Source organism: Nicotiana tabacum, chromosome 20 (assembly GCF_000715075.1).
Source record: "Nicotiana tabacum cultivar K326 chromosome 20, ASM71507v2, whole genome shotgun sequence".
NCBI lineage: Eukaryota > Viridiplantae > Streptophyta > Magnoliopsida > Solanales > Solanaceae > Nicotiana > Nicotiana tabacum.
The window spans coordinates 164,160,416-164,178,089 of NC_134099.1; the positions used below are offsets into that span (position 1 = coordinate 164,160,416).

Consider the following 17,674-nt stretch of genomic DNA (forward strand, 5'->3'; position numbering starts at 1 on the left):
TGCAGAAGCTGCAACCCGAAAAAAACAAAAAAAAAAACCTAAAAGACATTCGACCAAAGCAAGAATTTCATGGCACAATTTTGTTCTTTTTGCTAAACCTCCGGAATCATTTACCCATACCATTTTGTTAGAACACTATTAGGGGAAGTGCATGGTTAGCCACTAATAACACATGTATTTACTTTTAAATCACTGTTTAAAATGTCTTTAGTCTTTAGCCACTGCTTTAACAAATTTTACCTGCCCAGACGAAAACACCCTTCTACTCATCAAGTTCAGGACCAAGTGTCCTAACTTTTGAACTTGAAACTTTAAGTTCAGGACTTCAGGATTACATGTAACTTTTGAACTTGCAACTCTAAGTTCAAGACTTCAGGACTACATGTCCTTAACTTTTGAACTTGAAACTCGAAGTTCAGGACCACCTATCCTTAAGTTCTATGCTTGTAACTCTAAGTTAATGACTACTTGTTAACTTTTGAACTTGTAAGTCTAAGTTTAGAACCTATTGTCCTTAACTTTTGGGCTTTTTAGCCTAAGTTCAGGACCTATTGTCCTTAACTTTTGAGCTTGTTAGTCTAAGTTCAGGACCTATTGTCCTTAACTTTTGGGCTTTTTAGCCTAAGATCAGGACCTATTATCCTTAACTTTTGGGCTTCTTAGCCTAAGTTCAGGATGGTCTATGCTGAATTTATTCTTGCCGTTTCAATAGAGAGAAACTTAAGAAAGTGATGGAGTTGCAAGAGAGACAACCTATGTATGCAATATACGGGGAAAAAAGTTCTGGAACAAAAATCATGGGATAAATTTACGAAATATTCATTTTTATAAAAATATCTATAAAATTGATGGAACGTGTATGTAACTCACAACTCTTCACTACAGTCTGTAGAAGTTAGAACTCACAAAGAGTTTCGATAACTATTGCTGGACATAGAATGAAAGGTTTTAAAACACAAAATCAGATAGCTCTATTGGGTATCATTCTGCAGCAAAGAGAAATTTCAGATAGCTCTACTGTGATACCACTGTATTTCCGTTTGGGAAGGAAAGGGTAACAACGTCCTTTCATATTAATTTTAAAAAACTAGTGGCTACTTTTGCTTAGCATTAAAAATGCTGGATAAAAAGTAAATACCACTTTAAATAGTGGCTACCCCATACAATTTTTACACATCATTATGCACAAGATCTTGACAACCATAGCCCAAATTTCATTCCTTTCACTCCAGTGATCTGCAGTTTACTTCAAACTTCCTCTATAGAATTTGGGGAAACAAGACTTTCAATGTATGGACTAAACTCAGATCACACCATCAAATTTTATCTGATTCTCAAGATTCTTGATGCTGTTATCTCCTGAATTAAACCATGCCAAACTTATAAAATCAAGCCCTCCTTGTATAGACTTACAAAATCAACTCAATGATATGATCATTCAAGACAATATTTCATCGGCACAACTTACCTTAGTTATACACTTAAGCAACAACAGGAGTTAAAAATTACTTCCCACTACCCAACTTCTCTATTAGTTGATATCAGGGCTTCCTTCACCTTCTTTAGCCGAGGGTCTATCGGAAACCGTCTCCCTGCCCTTCCAGGATAGGGGTAAGGCTGCATACATCCTAGCCTCCCCAGACCCCACTTGTGGGATTATACTGGGTGGTGGTTGTTGTTTTACTACCCAACTTTCTACACAAAAGAGATGGAGTAACTAACTAGCTACAGAATAAACTTTACTGATCTTTGATGATAAGATTTTGGCTATGGGGGAAAATATGATAGCTCAATCCAAACACACTATACCTCTGCATCAGAGCCGGATTTAGGGGGGCGGAAGGGTGCCGGAAAATTATACTGTATATAAAAGGCAAAATCTGTTTTTTACCTCTATATATTATGTTTTGAATCCCTTTGACACAGCCCAAAAGCATAGGTTAGTGGTCAAGGGGATTCAAAACCTTTGTAAGGTCATTTGTTCTATTCCCACTAGCTACAACCTTTCTAACTTTTTTCTTTTTTGAACCCCTTGGCGGTAATCCTACTTCCGCCGCTGCTCTGCATGTGCCATACATGAATATGAGGAATAGGAGGGGTATTAGACATTAGTTACACAAAAAGTAAAATCTTTGATTTCATTTCATTGAAATAATAATATAAAGAAGCAAATGTTTACAACTCTAAATTTCATCTAAAATGCTCTATGGGGACTAAAAAGACTGAATTTATAAAATTAACCTAAAGAAGCACTTTCAGAATCAAGCCTTTCCCGGATAATAACTAGCTAAAGAATTAAATAACACTTTGACTAATCACAGTAAAGATCTTTAAGGAATACTTAGCCTCACGTCGATCATACCAACTATTGAACTACATAATCATCCCTTTGTTGAAACAGGATATAACACATGACAAAACAGGAGCATGCTCAAGATTGTTTAATCTGCTTTCAACCTCAAGATCTCCTTCGCAGTCCTCAACCTAAAATACGGCATGTCTTCCTACGAGGAAGAAGAAAAAACGTTTAAACTTTTGATTAGCATTTTTTTTTTTTGCAGAAAACACTCAATCCCGCCCCTCTCCCAACCACAACCCCCAAAAGCAGACAATAAAGAAATTAAAGTACAAGAAAAGGAAAAGGAAAGGGAAGAAAAGACTTCAATTTAATCCAAGCTGAGAGTTTCCATAGTATACAACTTGCCAGATGGTGCAAACAAACTATTCCGTCTCGTTCATTTTATATGAAGGTATTTGTTGATATGGAGTTTAAGAAAGAAAGACTTTTGAAACTTGTGGTTTTCAACCTATCATCACGTCATTAGGGGTAAAATGGGAGTGGAGTTCAAAGATAAATTGTTTCTAGAAATAGAACAACATCATTCTTTTTGGAACAAACTAAAAAAGAAAATATATCATATAAAATTGAACAAATGGGGTATTTTTTTTTCTCTTTTGGGGAAGGCGGGGGAGTAGTCCTTCCAAATAAATTGCTAGAGTAAAGAAATTCAGCCACCTTTATCTAATGCCATGATGATGATCAAAGCCTTCAATAGGTAGTAATAGATGTGAAATACTAATCCATGAGGAAGAAAGAGATGGATAAGCAACCATGTAAATTATCAAGGACGAGAGACGCAAGTCAATACTCGTGAAATGATAATGGTCTTCAAGGAGAGAAGAAAGAAACAGGTTGATAGAAAGGAAAAATGTCATTGTACAATACTACTTGGTTTCATCTTGTTTGACCAACTTTCTTATTTAGCCTACCTCCTTCCAATATGGAAAATTCTACCACCTTTAAAAAGTCAATTTTAACATGTTAGTATAAATACTACTCTCTCCGTTTCATATTAAATGAGGTAGTTTGACTCGGCACGGAGTTTAAGAAAAAAGAATAAGACTTTTGAAACTTGTGGTCTTAAAAGCTTAAGGGGTAAAAAGTTTGTGGGGCCATGACATTTGTGTGGCTATAAAAGCTTCTCATTAAGGGTAAATGGGTAAAATGAAAGAGTTTAAAGTTGAATTATTTCCAAATTTAGAAATGTATCATTTGTTTTGGAACAGACTAAAAAGGAAAGTACCTCATCTAATATGAAACAGAGGGAGTATATAGATTGAGACCCGCAAGGTGGCGGTTTCATATCTTACATTGACTTATCTTTACTAAGTGCAAACATACTATCTGCTCCAGCTTTTCTCAAACTTTTGTGAAGAGTTAACGGAGCCGCGCAATTTAGAATGGTGATAAAACATAGTTTGCAGAAAAGGTTTTATTTTTGTGAGCGGATTGCAATAGGAGATCAAAAATAGTTTTTGGTATACGAAATCAATGTGTCACTGGTACAAATTAATTCCAACTATGACTCTTAAATTCCCATCCCTACTCAAAACCCAGTTTTTCTTTGTCTTCTCACTCAGAGTTGTCATGTGTAATGTGTCAAGGGTAAGAAAGCATCGGATAATGATTCAGCACACGGTTTACCTGATTAAAACAGAGGCCTATATCTCTGCTGTAGAAATCAGCATTTTTTATCATGAACACACCGCAGTCAAACCTGTTCACAATGAAAGTTCACCAGTTTAATCAAATGATAACACACAAAAAGTGAGAAAATCTAAAGTGACTCAAATTTCTAGCATAAAAAGAAAATCTAGCAACAGCCTCAAGATATTAGGGGAAAATTGGATATAAAACATAAGTTCGCAAATCTTAAGAATCATTAGACCAAGGTGTTACACACCCATTCTTTTGCTCTGGAAGGTCCTCGACAAACTCTTGCTTCCATGAACTAACATCAATGTCTTTCCCATTTTTGTCCTTCACCTCATCAACAAAGTACCTAGCCTGCACACAGATATAAACAAACTGTAACGTCACTCAAGCTAGAGCAAAACCTCAAGAAACATGAGATCTGCTCTTTCCTCAATGCCAATTTCTCAGTCACAAATTACCTAGATTCTTCTTTGTTGCATATTATTACGATCAAGAAAGAAGAGAATAGGAAAATTCCAAAAGATATTAATATTAAGAATAAAAAAGGTAGCACGTCTCGATAAGTTTTTCTTTGTACAGATGCTAAACTTACCAGCACTTTCAACACTTGAGTATCCCTTCCTCTGAGCGAATCAAGATATTGGAACTTTTTGTCCTTCTTATTGATAACAGCTAAACACCAATGTATTTCTTTGTGGATAGGGACAAAGATCTATTTAGAAGAATCAAATCAGTGCATAGAATATAGCAAAACAAAGTAAGAAAAGGAAAACAAATGATAGAATATTTTACTTTATCGCATTCGAGTAGGCAGTAATCCAGCTTTCTTTGGGATGTCCATCTTCTCACAGATTGATAGTTATAGCCTCCCCTGCCACCTATCAACTGAAAATGTAAAAGTATTTCCGCGAAAATGAGCAGATTTTCATTCAAAATCTCAACACATAGTTTCCAGTAAGGGGATAATAATCAGTAATTGACATTGCAACCTTGTAATGCGAGCAAAATCAGATCATATAATTTTTTATTAAACCTAATAACACGTTGACCACTTTAGAGAGAGAAACTAAATGGTGTCGATAACAATAGATCATTCATTGTAGAGCATGAACTAAGAGGCAGAATCAGATCAGTATATGCACAAAATATTTCATGAATATAATAGGTCTAGGGAAAAAAATTGGTAATGAGAGAACTACCGACGATGGTAGTTATGGATCAGATAAGGAGTCTGTGATAGAGAATACAAAAACTTCATACTCTACTCTTGTCCTAAGCTTACGCAAACAGAGAGCGATATGTTCAGACAATATGCAGGCTGAGATTGCATATTGGAGCAAGCACTAGTCAGTACATTCATACAGCATCTAAATCAACTGCAGAAACCAGGAAAAGTACTAACAGCATATCCATGGCCAACCATAGGTTATAAAGAGTCTTGATGGGTGGCACAGGAGTCAGTTATAAAGAAAGACAAAAAACCGCCATGTATCTTCGCTACGAGCACACTGTTAGAGGGAGACACATGAATAGTAACTTATATGTATGTATATACACATATATGAACATGAGTATTAAATCCATCTTATAGTCTGATGTTTCCACAATTTCGACAAGAAATCTTCTATTCATATTAATGACTTCAAAAGAAAAAACTTATTTTACAATCTTGTTCTTGGACATCCATAAAGCAGACAACAGAGATAATCAGCAAGTCCACACTATTACTTTAAGATAACTATTATAGACCAAACCCATATATCAACACAGTAGTTGTAGAACTGAAATTTTGAGCTGAAAATCATAGAACTGACCTTCTTGTAAAAGAATGTGTTAAAGAAATGACATTTCAAGAACTTTTGGGGGTCCCTTTTCTCTCTCTCTTTTAACAGTTCAAGATACACATTGATAACCTGCAAAGGACAAGTCATCCATGACATTAAAACTAGATGAAAGTCTTTTTCTAGCGTCGTTAAATCTTACCTCCCCCCCCCCCACAAAAAAAAACCGGGGTAGAAAACTGAGCATAAAATATCACCTCATCATTCAACCATTCCCTAGGTCTTAAACATTGCAATATTTCTCCAGTAATATCAATATTGGAGTTTTGATGGGTCACCAAAACCCGTCTTCTGCACAAAATAAGACAAATACAAACATATGACGAGAATGCAAATAGAAAATAGAATTGAGCCTCATACAAAATGAGATATGTATAAATCATACCGATTGGATTTGGATAAAGCACGCGATACCTCAACCTCTTCCTCCTCAGTGAGAGGGACAAATGGTTCTGAAATCACATCCTGCAAGTTAAAAGCATCAATATAGGGAAATTAAACTACAAGCACACTAAAAACCAAATCATAAAGCAGATTCTATCACAGTACCTCTTTAACCTGTTCTTCTTTCTTCTGAGGCCGCAACAAACTATACGTTTCGAGACACTTCTCATTATATCCAATCTGAAACTGCAGTCTTTTCAACTTATCATTTATTTTCCCCACTGAACCAAGCAATTTCTTATACAAAGGGACATAGAAAGCAGAATCAGACGTGGGGTTCAACGCTAGTGTGTCTAACATCTTCCCTACACTCTCTTCCTTCAAATTTCCATCATCCAAACCCGTCGTTACTACCAACGAATCGTGACCATCAACACCATTCAAAATTTCCAGAGGCCCATTAGTCTGCTTCCACTTCTGGCCTAAAAAATCACTTTTTTCACAAACCCCACCTTCCAAATTACAAAAAACATCACTTTGTTTACAAACCCCAGCTTCTAAATCACCCTTTTTAGCATCATCATCATCAATAAATATCACTTCCTTAACTTTTTTCAAACACCTTAAACTATAAAAAGCACTTTTCTTAGCTTCATCGTACACTCTTGATACAAAATTACCCGTTTCAGGAGCTGAATTTGCTGAAATACCCTTAGACCCAAATCTTGAATGCCTGCAAGGAGCATGAACTTGTCTTCGAATCGGGTTAATTGGATCCGGGTACATGAAAAACCTTTGAACAGTTGATTTTGGTGGATTTAGGGTTTGATATATAGAAAGTTTGGGTTTTTTTGAAATGTGGTCGAAATTGGAAGGACTTGAAAATTGGGTTTTGTAATTTGAAGAGAAGAAATCGTTACCTCGCTTCCTATTGAACGTTAACGCCACCATTGCTCAGAAATCATCACATACAATTAATTTGTGCCTTTGAGTGAAAAAATCTGGGTTCAATTTGATTAGATTTTGAACGGAAATTGAAAAGAAAATCAGTAAAAGTACCAGATTTTGAACACAAAATTGAATAGAAAATCAGTAAATAATTACCAGAGTTTGAACAGAGAATGAAAAGATCGGTAAAATACCAGGCTTTGAGGGTTTTTGGGTTTTTCCTTTTTGCGGTTTTGATTTGTCTTTTTAAGAGTGGGGTCCAGCAAACAAATTAAGGACTACGTAAATGCATGGGAAAAACAACAAAATTACATATATGTTATAAATATATTATATTATGGATGTTCATTTAGTACTCCGTTGTAAATAAGCTTCCTGAAGAAGCTTATCCATATGGGACTCCACCGTAAATATATTTATCTATTTAGTACTATATTGGAAATAAGCTTCCTGAAGAAGCTTATCACTTCGGTACCCGGTTATGGATAAACATTACCCCCAGTAGAAGTTTATCCATATCGGGTATAATAAGCTTATCTTTTCAGTACCCAGTTATGGATAAACATTATCCCCGGTAGAAGATTATCCATACCGGGTATAATACGCTTATCCATTCAGTACTCCGTTATGGATAAATATTGCTCTCAGCAGAAGATTATCCATATTTGGTACAACAATAGCTTACACAGCAGCTTGTAGCAGCTTACACAGCAGCTTGTAGTAACAGCTTACACAACAGCTTATAGTAGCTTACACTGCAGCTTGTAGTAGCAGCTTACACAGCAGCTTGTAGTAGCAGCTTACAGAGCAGCTTCCTTTCTTCTATAAATAGAAGAGATTTCAGTTCATTATGTACATTAGTTTGAATTCGAATAATATATCAGTTTCTCTCTATACTTGTCTTTACTTTATAGTCTTTGTTTCATAACACGTTATCAGCACGAGACTCTGACATCTCGAGCAAATACTTTGAAAGTATTAGAGGTAAGAACTTTCTTTTCCTAAATAATGTCAAATCTTTCTAAACTTGAATTTGTAGCCCTGGATATATCGGGTAAAAGCTACATGTCTTGGGTGTTTGATGCTGAAATTCATCTTGATGCGATGGGTCTGGCAGACACCATCAAGGATAAAAATCAGGCATCAAACCAAGACCGTGCCAAAAGCAATGATATTCCTACGCCATCACCTTGATGAGGGCCTGAAAATGGAATATCTCACTATTAAAGATCCAGTCATACTGTGGAATAATTTGAAAGATAGATATGACCACCTGAAGATGGTCGTTCTTCCACAGGCACGTTATGATTGGACTCATCTAAGGCTACAAGATTTTAAATCTATCAGTGAGTATAATTATGTTATGTTCAGAATTATTTCCCAATTAAAATTATGTGGTAATAATATTTCTGATCATGATATGCTGGAGAAAACTTTCACCACTTTTCATGCCTCGAATATGCTCCTGCAGCAGCAATATCGAGAGATGGAATTTAAAAAGTATTCTGAACTTATCTCACATCTTCTTATAGCAGAGCAATATAATGGGCTATTAATGAAAAATCATGAAAGCCGACCTATTGGTTCTTGTCCATTCCCTGAAGTGAATGAGACGAACTTCCACCAAGCTAAACATGGAAGAGGTCGTGGCCCCAGTCGTGGTCATGACCGTGGTCGGGGAAGAAACCCCAATCATGGTAATAATAATGCACCAAAGAAGCCTCCTCACCACCAGCAGTGGAAAATGAAGGAACAAAAGCATGAAGCGGTGCAAGTGCCAAATGTAGAAAATGCATGCTATAGATGTGGAGGAAAAGGGCACTGGTCACGTACTTGTCGTACGCCAAAGCACCTGGTTGAGCTTTATCAAGCCTTCCTGAAGAAGACAGAGAAAAATGCTGAAGCAAATTCTATTTCTGAAGATAATTTAGACTTCATGCATTTGGAAGTAGCTGATTACTTTGCACTCCCAGAAGGAGAAACAAGTCATGTAATCGGTGGTGAATTTGTAGAAATGTAAATATTTTAATTTTTGTTATTTGTAATAGATAGTATGGTTATGTAATTGTTGTACATAAAGAAAAATTATGATTTGATAATGATGTTTACTATAATATATCTTATTTATATCATTTTAAAGAATATGGATAATATTATTAGATCAACTTAAACTCTAGTAGAGTTTGCAAGAAATATACAACCACCAGAAGTAGTTATATTTCATATATCTCATTGTAATTATATTTTGTTAACCACCAGAAGTGGTATATGTCTATGATCACCAGAAGTGATAATTTAGGCTTTCTATAGTTACGATTGAAGATAAACTACATAAATATTCTCTATATTAAATGTACGTCTCGATTTGCTCATGAAGTAGTAAATATTTTAAAAGAGGTTGAGGCATCACAATTTGATGTGATTAATGCGCATTCAGATAATTATGTTCGATTTCCTGAAGGATGAGAACTTTTGATAATATTAATCTATTCCCTGAAGTGAATGTGACAATACTAATAAGTCGGGTAAATATGAACGCGCTCTTGATGTGAATACATTACAATTCACCTCCAGAAGAGTTAATATAATTGAGAGAATATATACTCAATATTTCGTATTTTAAATTTGCTCCTGAAGAAGTAACACAGTTGAAATTGCCTCCTGAAGTGGAAAAATATTATGAAGAAGAGTTTTCGTGTGCTTAAACAATTGTTTTACATTGTTTATTTGATTGTGATTTTCTCTCATGACACCAGCAGTGTCTGAGCAATATTTGATAGTACAAAATGTATTAATAACTCCTGAAGAGCTAAATGTTTGCCTAAAGAATACATGACACCAGTAGTGCCAGATAAATATTAGATTGTGGATAATAAATTAAGGCTCTCGAAGAGCTTATATACAAATATGTCATTCATATTATATGATTATGGTCAAAACATATATTGTAGTAAACCTGAAGTTTACTAATACAAATGGCTATCATATTGAGACTACAAATGATTGGAAGATTGATAATCTTCATGTTTCCACAATCATAGGGGTAAAATAATATGTATGTGAGAAGTTACCTGCCTTATTCTTTAATTTGTACTATATCATGTATCACAGTAAACCAGAAGTTTACTAAAGCAAAAGTTTATGTCATAGTAAACCAGAAGTTTACTAAGAGATAGCACATGACATGATAAACTTGAAGTTTTCATTTGCCATTTTTAAATGAGCTATTTGAGAATTCAGATAAGCATATACTAAAGAACTAGAAGATTCTTCAGGAATTCTCATGTGTTGCTTGTTCTCATAATGAATTGATTATACCAGCTAAAGTTGGGACTAAGACCCCTGATTCTGAAATATATAAAAGGTGAACATGGGCCCGTTCACCTATCATGTGAACCACTTATAGGTGCATATATGAGATGGTTACATGTGTAATTATTGTCAACCTGCAGTTTGGCATTTGGAATTGCTTTTCTCTATTAAGAGCATAATTTTCAGATTATGAAATCAAGACAGTTCATCTTGATAATATTGGTTTATATCCAAGCTGGTTTAGCATTGAATACCTCCTATTAATGTCTAAACCATTGCTTATGAGAACAAAGCTTCATGTGTTGGTCTAAGATTTTCTAAATTGCATATAGCAGCACTTGTATGCATCAGATCAACAATATATGATAAGTCCTCCCTTCACAATTGGTTTAGGATCAGAAACCAAATATTTTTACTATCTTTTGTTGTGTGGTATATGATTAATTTCTCTACCATAATACACAAAGATATGTTTCCCAAAGATGATTGAGGATATATGTTAGTTTTTCTAACATTTGAGGGATGGAATAAACAGTTGAAAAATATGTTATATGAATCGAATTATCATGATCCTCACTTAGAAGATAATTCAAGTCAAATGCCAGAAACATTTGCTGATCCAAAATTAAATATCATATTTCAGCTGCAAATGCTCCTATTAAAATTAAAGTCCCTGAAGGATAGAGTTTACTGTACGCATGAAGCGTGGTAGACCAATCGGTTCCAAAGGTAACAATCCTTGAAAAATAGTAGGATCTAATGATCGAAATGATCATAATGAGGAGGAAATAAGCTCTAGAAGATCCCACGACATAACATTTCATGAAACTCCCGAAAAAGTTCAGGTACCTGAAAATAAAGAAAGTGATGAGATCTCCACAAGTTATGTCGCTTCGGAACTGACATAAAATGATCGTCGACGATATATTTAATATAATATAGTGCACAATATTGTAAAAGATTGTGAGGATCGGACTAGCAGTCCAGACACTTGAAGATGTCATGCCATTTAGATACAAGTCTTGACCTATATGACTTATTTGGCTAAATCTATATGAAGATCCTTGAAGGATTGAAAATGCCTGAAGCATATAATTCAAAGTCTTGAGAAATGTACTTGATCAAATTATAAAGATCTTTGTACGGTTTAAAGCAATCTGTGCGTGTGTGGTATAATCGCCTCAGTAAATATTTGTTGAAAGAAAGTTACATAAATTATGTTATTTGTCCATGTATTTTTATAAAGAAAATGTCATCAGACTTTGTTACACTTGCTGTTTATGTTGGTGACATAAATTGGAACTCCAGAAGAGCTCCAAGAGGGTCTTAAAAATGCTTTTACATGGACAAAGTGTACCCATTAAGTACACCATTGGATATTCAATCACTTGAAGTGAATAAGGATCTGTTCCAACCTCTAGAAGAGGATGAGGAGCTCCTTGGTCCTGAAATACTCTATCTCGGTGTAGATGTTGCACTTATTTATCTTGCTAATGCTAACAAAAGTGGTGCAGATCGTATTGATAATGCAGATGCAGGTTATTTATCCGATACCCATAAACCTCGATCTCAAACCGGCAAGCAGGGAGTGAATATGATTGAGATTAGTGATTCATTCGAGAAATATGTGGGTTGGAATGTGAGAAAAGACCCACAATTTTAGACGAAGACAATGCTGCATGCATAGCCCAATTGAAGGGAAGATTGGTAAAAGGAGATAGAACGAAACACATTTCACCAAAATTATTCTACACACACGATCTTCAAAAAAGTGGTGACATTGATGTGCAACAAATCCGTTCAAGTAATAATCCAGCAGATTTATTCACTAAATCTTTGCCAACTTCAACTTTTGAAAAGATGGTATACAAGATTGGAATGCGGAGACTCAAATATTTGAAACAAGGTTTTCATCAGGGGGAGTAAAATACGCGATGCACTCTTTTTCCCTTACTAAGGATTTTCCCATGGGGTTTTCCTTATAAGGTTTTTAATGAGGCACCTAACGATGCGTCTTACTAAATATGTGTACTCTTTTTCCTTCACTGAGATTTTTTTTCCCACGTGGTTTTTCCTAGTAAGGTTTTAATGAGGCACATTATCTTTTAATGAACATCCAAGGGGGAGTGTTATAAATATATTATATTATGGATGTTCATTTAGTACTCCGTTGTAAATAAGCTTCCTGAAGAAGCTTATCCATATGAGACTCCACCGTAAATATGTTTATCTATTTAGTACTATATTGGAAATAAGCTTCCTGAAGAAGCTTATCACTTCGGTACCCGGTTATGGATAAACATTACCCCCAGTAGAAGTTTATCCATATTGGGTATAATAAGCTTATCTTTTCAGTACCCAGTTATGGATAAACATTATCCCCGGTAGAAGATTATCCATACCGGGTATAATACGCTTATCCATTCAGTACTCCGTTATGGATAAATATTGCTCTCAGTAGAAGATTATCCATATTTGGTACAGCAACAGCTTACACAGCAGCTTGTCGTAGCAGCTTACACAGCAGCTTATAGTAGCTTACACTGCAGCTTGTAGTAGCAGCTTACACAGCAGCTTGTAGTAGCAGCTTACAGAGCAGCTTCCTTTCTTCTATAAATAGAAGAGATTTCAGTTCATTATGTACATTAGTTTGAATTCGAATAATATATCAGTTTCTCTCTATACTTGTCTTTACTTTATAGTCTTTGTTTCATAACAATATAAAGTTTTTTATTTGGATTTTAAGTTATTAGTATTGAATATGTAAAAGAATTTTTATATTATCGCCTGTAATTTAAACGATTGAAGGGGAGCTTTCGAACAACAATCGAGATGTCTCCGCATGACCTAAAATAGCTTGTTGAAATTTGTTTATAGAAGGTTTATTTTTCGTAGAGGATTAATCTTAGACGCTTGCAACTTTTATCAAATTGAACCATCAGCTTGACAGTAAATTAATTTATTATGTTAACTCAGCTAATAAAAACTCTTAACATGATTTGATATCAAAGACGAAGCCACCTTTTGCTAAGGATGGTCAATTGACCACCTTTCGCTGAAATATTACGAAAAATTATATTGTGTATATGAGTAAAATATTATATTTGAGATGTACATAATATATATTGAACATCTTTTGTTTGAATTTTTTTTACTTCTTTCAAATCTGAACACCTTTGAAAAAATTCATGAATTCGCCACTGTCTGATATTATTGGCTCTAGATTAATTTTGTACGATTTGTTTCCAAAAAATCGTCAACCTTATGCGTAACTTTTTTTTTTTCTTGTCAATTTCTAATGTGGGATTTTGTTTGTATACTCAAATTGTACTAAGGTACGTGTTAGTTTCTTAGATTACGGAATTTCAGGCAGTATCAAATATATTTATATCTAGAAATACTAGATGGTTTTTGCTTGTGCATAGCACGGGTCCAATACCGTAGAATATGGAATTACTATTTGTGATTAATTTGATTTGAGATGAAATTGCATAGAAGAGACCGAAATTGAGACATCATTGGAAAGTAACACAATATTTACATCCATGAAAATACTATTTATACATATATAAACATATAGTTATTTACGTATCGACAAAAAGAGATGCATTTTACTTCGAAATGACATAACTTTTACATTCATGAGAGTATCTATATTCACAAAAGATGATTCTTTCTCCATACTGTAATTGTTCTTCTTCATTGTAGTGCAACAAAAGTACTAATATCTGCAAAATCACAGAAAAAGACCAAGTTTCAATACCCTTATAATATAATGAATTAAATTGAGGATAATATCAATACAATTGATTTTTTCTAAAACACTTTTTCAATGTGGAATGATGTCTCTCTACAAGATTAATATAAGTAGGCCTTCTGTTACACCATTATTGATCAATCAATTGCATTGATACCTGATAGAATCTTTACATCCTATAGGCCTATTAATTAATCCCAATTGTAGTGTAAAATCACATCCTAATTCAACAGGTAAACAGTAGACAAATTCCATCTTCACGTATATCCCGAACGCAAAACTTGTCTTGACATAACTTAGCAACATTATCAAAGTTAAACAACTAAAAATCTCCATGCTTTGGCCCTAAACTTATGTTGCATACAATTATATTATTCCCTTTGATAACTATGGGAAAAGTAATTGTGTATTTATCTTTTTGTTGAATTGGATGGTTTCCAAGATCTTTTCCTCCTACAGAACATTTAGTTTGAACCAAATTCGGAGTTTTATTGGATATAAGAATATTATAATCAAACAATGTTACTAAAGAAACATGCAATGAAAAAGAACTTAGTACAAAGCAAAATATGAAGATGTGATATAATAATGAGGAAGACATGGTGATTTTTCTTAAATCTTTCTCTATTGACATGTTAATAAACTATGGAGAATGAGTTAATTGAGTAATATGAGAGATGGGGTAGTATCATAGACAGATAGTAAATAGGTAAACCAACCTAATATCACACCAGAAAAGATTAGCTTTAATCGCAGGCAGAAAGCAACAACATAATTGTGACTTTAATCGCATCCACAAATAACAGCAAAATGTCTTCAAATGCATCCCAAACCTGTAGCAAACTGCGGCTTCAACTAAGAGAGCAAGTGAAATTAAGTAAATATGTTGTATTGTTAGAACGTTCCAAGAGAAAATTAAACAATGCCAAGAGGTGCAAGAACAAGTGTACGTAGGAATTACACATGTGTTGAGATATTTTTTAGAACTATCATATTAATTACATCTTAAAATTAATTATATGAGCAGATAAAAGAATAACAACTTAATTAAAAAGTTCAAATACCTTACAATTACTTTTTCAAAGGAGGAGTCTTTATTTCCAAGCCCCGCTTGTAGTGGGACGCAATATCTTTGTTAGTAGTCTCTTGAGATTCTCTTCCCTCCAAGCCAAGACGTTCAATTTTGCGTTTGCTCCCCTCGGCAACATCCATCATGGTTGGGGAGAACTCTTGGTGGGTCTCATTGTCTTTGTTCATGTAAGATAAAATAGATAACTTTTGCACTATATCATGATATTTTGTAAATAATTTTTTTCATTTGAATTTTGAATATCTTTCCACTCATTTGTTTCTACACATCCGCAAGAGGTAAAATTTATTTCTAGGAGGACGAAATTGGTTAGTTACAAATCAAAAGAGGGTCATTTTGCCATTTATACTTGTTTGTATGTTTTTGAAGTTAACAGTGATATGAAAAATAAAACTTGACATGGTAGATGTCATAAATTTCTTCAGAGCTGAGGCTTAACATTTTCCCGGCAGGTTTGTCAGAAATAATGACTATTGCAAAACCACTATTGTCTCTAACAGTGACTTCAAATTGACATCTATTATAATATAGAGCAAATATTTCGTTTGATGAATAAAAACTAAATAACTATAAACTCTAAATAGTCATATAGAAGAATCTAGTAGCATTTATACCTTGGAATTAGATGAGTGGATCGTTGACAGTTTGTATAATAAATTGTCATCCGAGAGAAAGATCTCGTGAACAATTGCTTACAGTCAGAACAAGATAACACACAAAAGCATTCGTTCTCATTTGGAAGAAAATGTTCAGCCTCGACATAAAATACTTGTCCCTATATAATTCAAGAATGTCACATATTTCTTTTTTGTGACTACTAAAAATAGTTAAATTTCGATAGAATAATATAATTTATGTTGTTCTTACTTGAGGTTGCGCTTGGATATTGAAAATAGCTATAATTTCATCCTCAAAAGGAACCACCATAACATAGCCTATGGAAGATGTACTCTTTACCTTGTATGCATTAAGCATTGGTTCAATTGTTTTGGCCCTACAAGAAAGTTAAAATCTAAAAAATTCGTTCTTGTATATATTAGTGTATTATATCAACAATATGTTTCTACAGATGCATAATTCACAAAGAAATACATACATAATACCATGACTTTAACTCAACAGCTTGTGGGTAAGGAGGATTGAATTGGATTGTTGTACTAAATTTGTTCGACAGTCTACTGAATTTGTTCGACGATCCTACACGCATTCAAATATTAAGATTTGATTTTGTTGTTTGATATTTGTCAAGGAAAAAGGTAAAATCATATATGTACTAATACCTGATGATGATCTGCCAATTTTTCTAGCAAGAATAACCGGGTATTTATTCAGTTGTTTCAAAAGTTTATTCCCATAAAGATCAATGAATTCTTCCCAGAGTGTGAATTTTGTTTTTTTTTCTTGTAAAAAATGAATAGAAGATGTTAAATAATATATTGGAGTAACAAAAAGTAATAGCTAAGTTTGATAACTTGGACTGTAAAATAAACCTTAAATGTAAGATATTTTGTATTATTTACAAGGTAATGAAAATTCAGAAGTCTCAAATATGAAGAAACAAAAATCGAAAAGTAAAAGCCCTGCCATGTAAATAAAACCTCCCAAATATTTGAGTTGCAAAAAACAAAAGAAGTCATGTGCTTAGGGAAACAAAAAACGAAATATTTTACTTTACAATCACAGAAATCAAGCATCCAAGTTACATCACATATACCTGAAGCTTAGGAGTTCAATGTGAAATAGTGAACAATAACAAATATCTAGCTCGACCCAAAAAAGTATGTCCACATACAATGGACAATGACAAAGAGTCAAAGTGCACTTAACATGTGATGACCCAAAGGGTTATCTTATGTTTTAGAACTCGATTCTATATTTCGAGGCCTTTAAAACCTCATTTTATTCCTCCACGATTTGCGTGCACAGTCCGGACGTATTTCCGAAAAGCTTTTATGTTGAAAGTTGATGAAAGTAATAATTTTTGCCTTTAAAAGTTGATTTATTTGACTTCGATCAATGTTTGAAGTAAACGGATCTGGAATCGTACTTTGACAGTCCCGGTGGGTTCGTATCAAAATATGGGATCTGGGCATATGCACGGAATCGAATTCCGAGGTCCCTAGCTCGAGATATGAATTTTTGATGAAAATTGAAAGTCTGAAAATTAAATGGTTTTAAGAATTTGGTTAATATTTGATCTCATTGGTATCGGGTTCGTATTTTGGTTCTGGATCCCGGTACAGGTTCATTATAATATTTAAGACTTGTCTGTGAAATTTGGTGAGAAACGGAGTTGGTTTGACGTGATTCGGACGTCCGGTTGTGAAAATAGGAATTTTAAAGTG

At 34.1% G+C, this 17,674-nt stretch overlaps 1 protein-coding gene across 1 annotated transcript; it reads right to left on the reverse strand.

Moving 5' to 3' along the window:
* Positions 1 to 2,112: 2,112 nt before the first annotated feature.
* LOC107784755 (ubiquitin-like-specific protease ESD4) lies at positions 2,113 to 7,388 on the reverse strand. The gene is made up of 9 exons (XM_016605933.2): positions 6,388 to 7,388; positions 6,224 to 6,303; positions 6,036 to 6,129; positions 5,812 to 5,910; positions 4,790 to 4,882; positions 4,590 to 4,709; positions 4,245 to 4,348; positions 3,986 to 4,058; positions 2,113 to 2,504 (listed from the first exon to the last, which is right to left on the reverse strand). The coding sequence occupies exons 1-9, from the start codon at positions 7,171 to 7,173 to the stop codon at positions 2,442 to 2,444; spliced, it is 1,512 nt and encodes a 503-aa protein (XP_016461419.1). The 5' UTR covers positions 7,174 to 7,388; the 3' UTR covers positions 2,113 to 2,441.
* Between the last annotated feature and the right edge of the window lie 10,286 nt (positions 7,389 to 17,674).